The 1,085-nt window shown below is 36.5% G+C and overlaps 1 protein-coding gene across 1 annotated transcript; it reads right to left on the bottom strand.

Moving 5' to 3' along the window:
- Positions 1 to 218: 218 nt before the first annotated feature.
- On the bottom strand, positions 219 to 1,085 carry Gpr174 (G protein-coupled receptor 174; the record flags this gene model as incomplete). Its single annotated transcript, XM_004648570.1, has 1 exon — positions 219 to 1,085. A coding segment is annotated over one exon (867 nt), but the record flags the coding sequence as incomplete, so codon positions are not given.

Raw genomic sequence — 1,085 nt, 5'->3', positions numbered from 1 at the left:
AATTTTAGTTTAAATTTTAAGAAAATGATAAAATCTCTACATGAACACATCACAATATCAATCATGGTGAAGGATAATTGCTGAAAATAGGTCATGTTGTGAAGATGTGACTTCTTCATATAGATGATAACTGAAAAACTGTGAATTCTTCCTGCAGTTTTGGTTGCTATGAATGCATTTTGATATACTTTTACACTGTTAGGGGTTTTTATTGTTGTTTAGCATAGTTCATTTGTCATGGTAGAAGTGGTATGATTGCTTACACAGGATTTTGCATGTAGTTGGATGCTATCATGCAAATCTTGTCTTGAAAGACGTCTTCTGAACTCATTAGTAGTGAAATAGTATATGATTGGATCAAGGCAGGAATTCAGACTAGCAAGGCACAATGCTACAGAATGAAATATTATAATCACTCTTCTGGCTTGACAACTTTTAATTTCATTGGACTTGACAAGGAAATCTAAAGGAAAACTGAAGTGATATGGTGCAAAACAAATTAGGAAGACTCCTGCACAAGTTAGAATCATCTTCAAGGCTTTCTTTTTCTCTCCAAGGTCTTGAGCAACAGGATGTTTATTTTTCAGTGATAAAGCTGTCTTCCAGGTACAATACAGGACAATCAGAAGAGGTGTAATAAACCCAATCAACTCGCCAACAGTCATCATGGCAACAGATTGTGTCAGATTGACATTCCTGGTAGGAAGATCCACAAAGCATTTGGTTTTGTTGCCTGGCATGTCCTCACTGATTCTAAGAAGGGGGAAGAGTAGACAGGCAATGCAGATAATCAACCAGCCAGCAATACTGATGAACAAATCATATTTCTGTTTGCAGTCATTGAAGTGAAAAGGGTACATGAGAAACCAAAATCGTCGTACACTAATACAGACCAAGAAGTATATGCTTGCATACATGTTGACATATTTTAGGTAGAAACAGAACATGCAGAGGCCAGGTCCAAATGGCCAATCATGGTTCAAATAATAAAAGATCCTCAGGGGCAAGGAGAGAACTTGTAACAAGTCAGCAATAGCTAAGTTTATCATAAATATCACAGCACGTTTCGTTTCTTTCATATAACC

This window comes from Octodon degus, unplaced genomic scaffold, assembly GCF_000260255.1.
Source record: "Octodon degus isolate 3935 unplaced genomic scaffold, OctDeg1.0 scaffold00439, whole genome shotgun sequence".
Taxonomy (NCBI): Eukaryota; Metazoa; Chordata; class Mammalia; order Rodentia; family Octodontidae; genus Octodon; species Octodon degus.
Note: the sequence above shows the minus strand (reverse complement) of the source record. Positions and strands in the feature narration are given on the sequence as shown.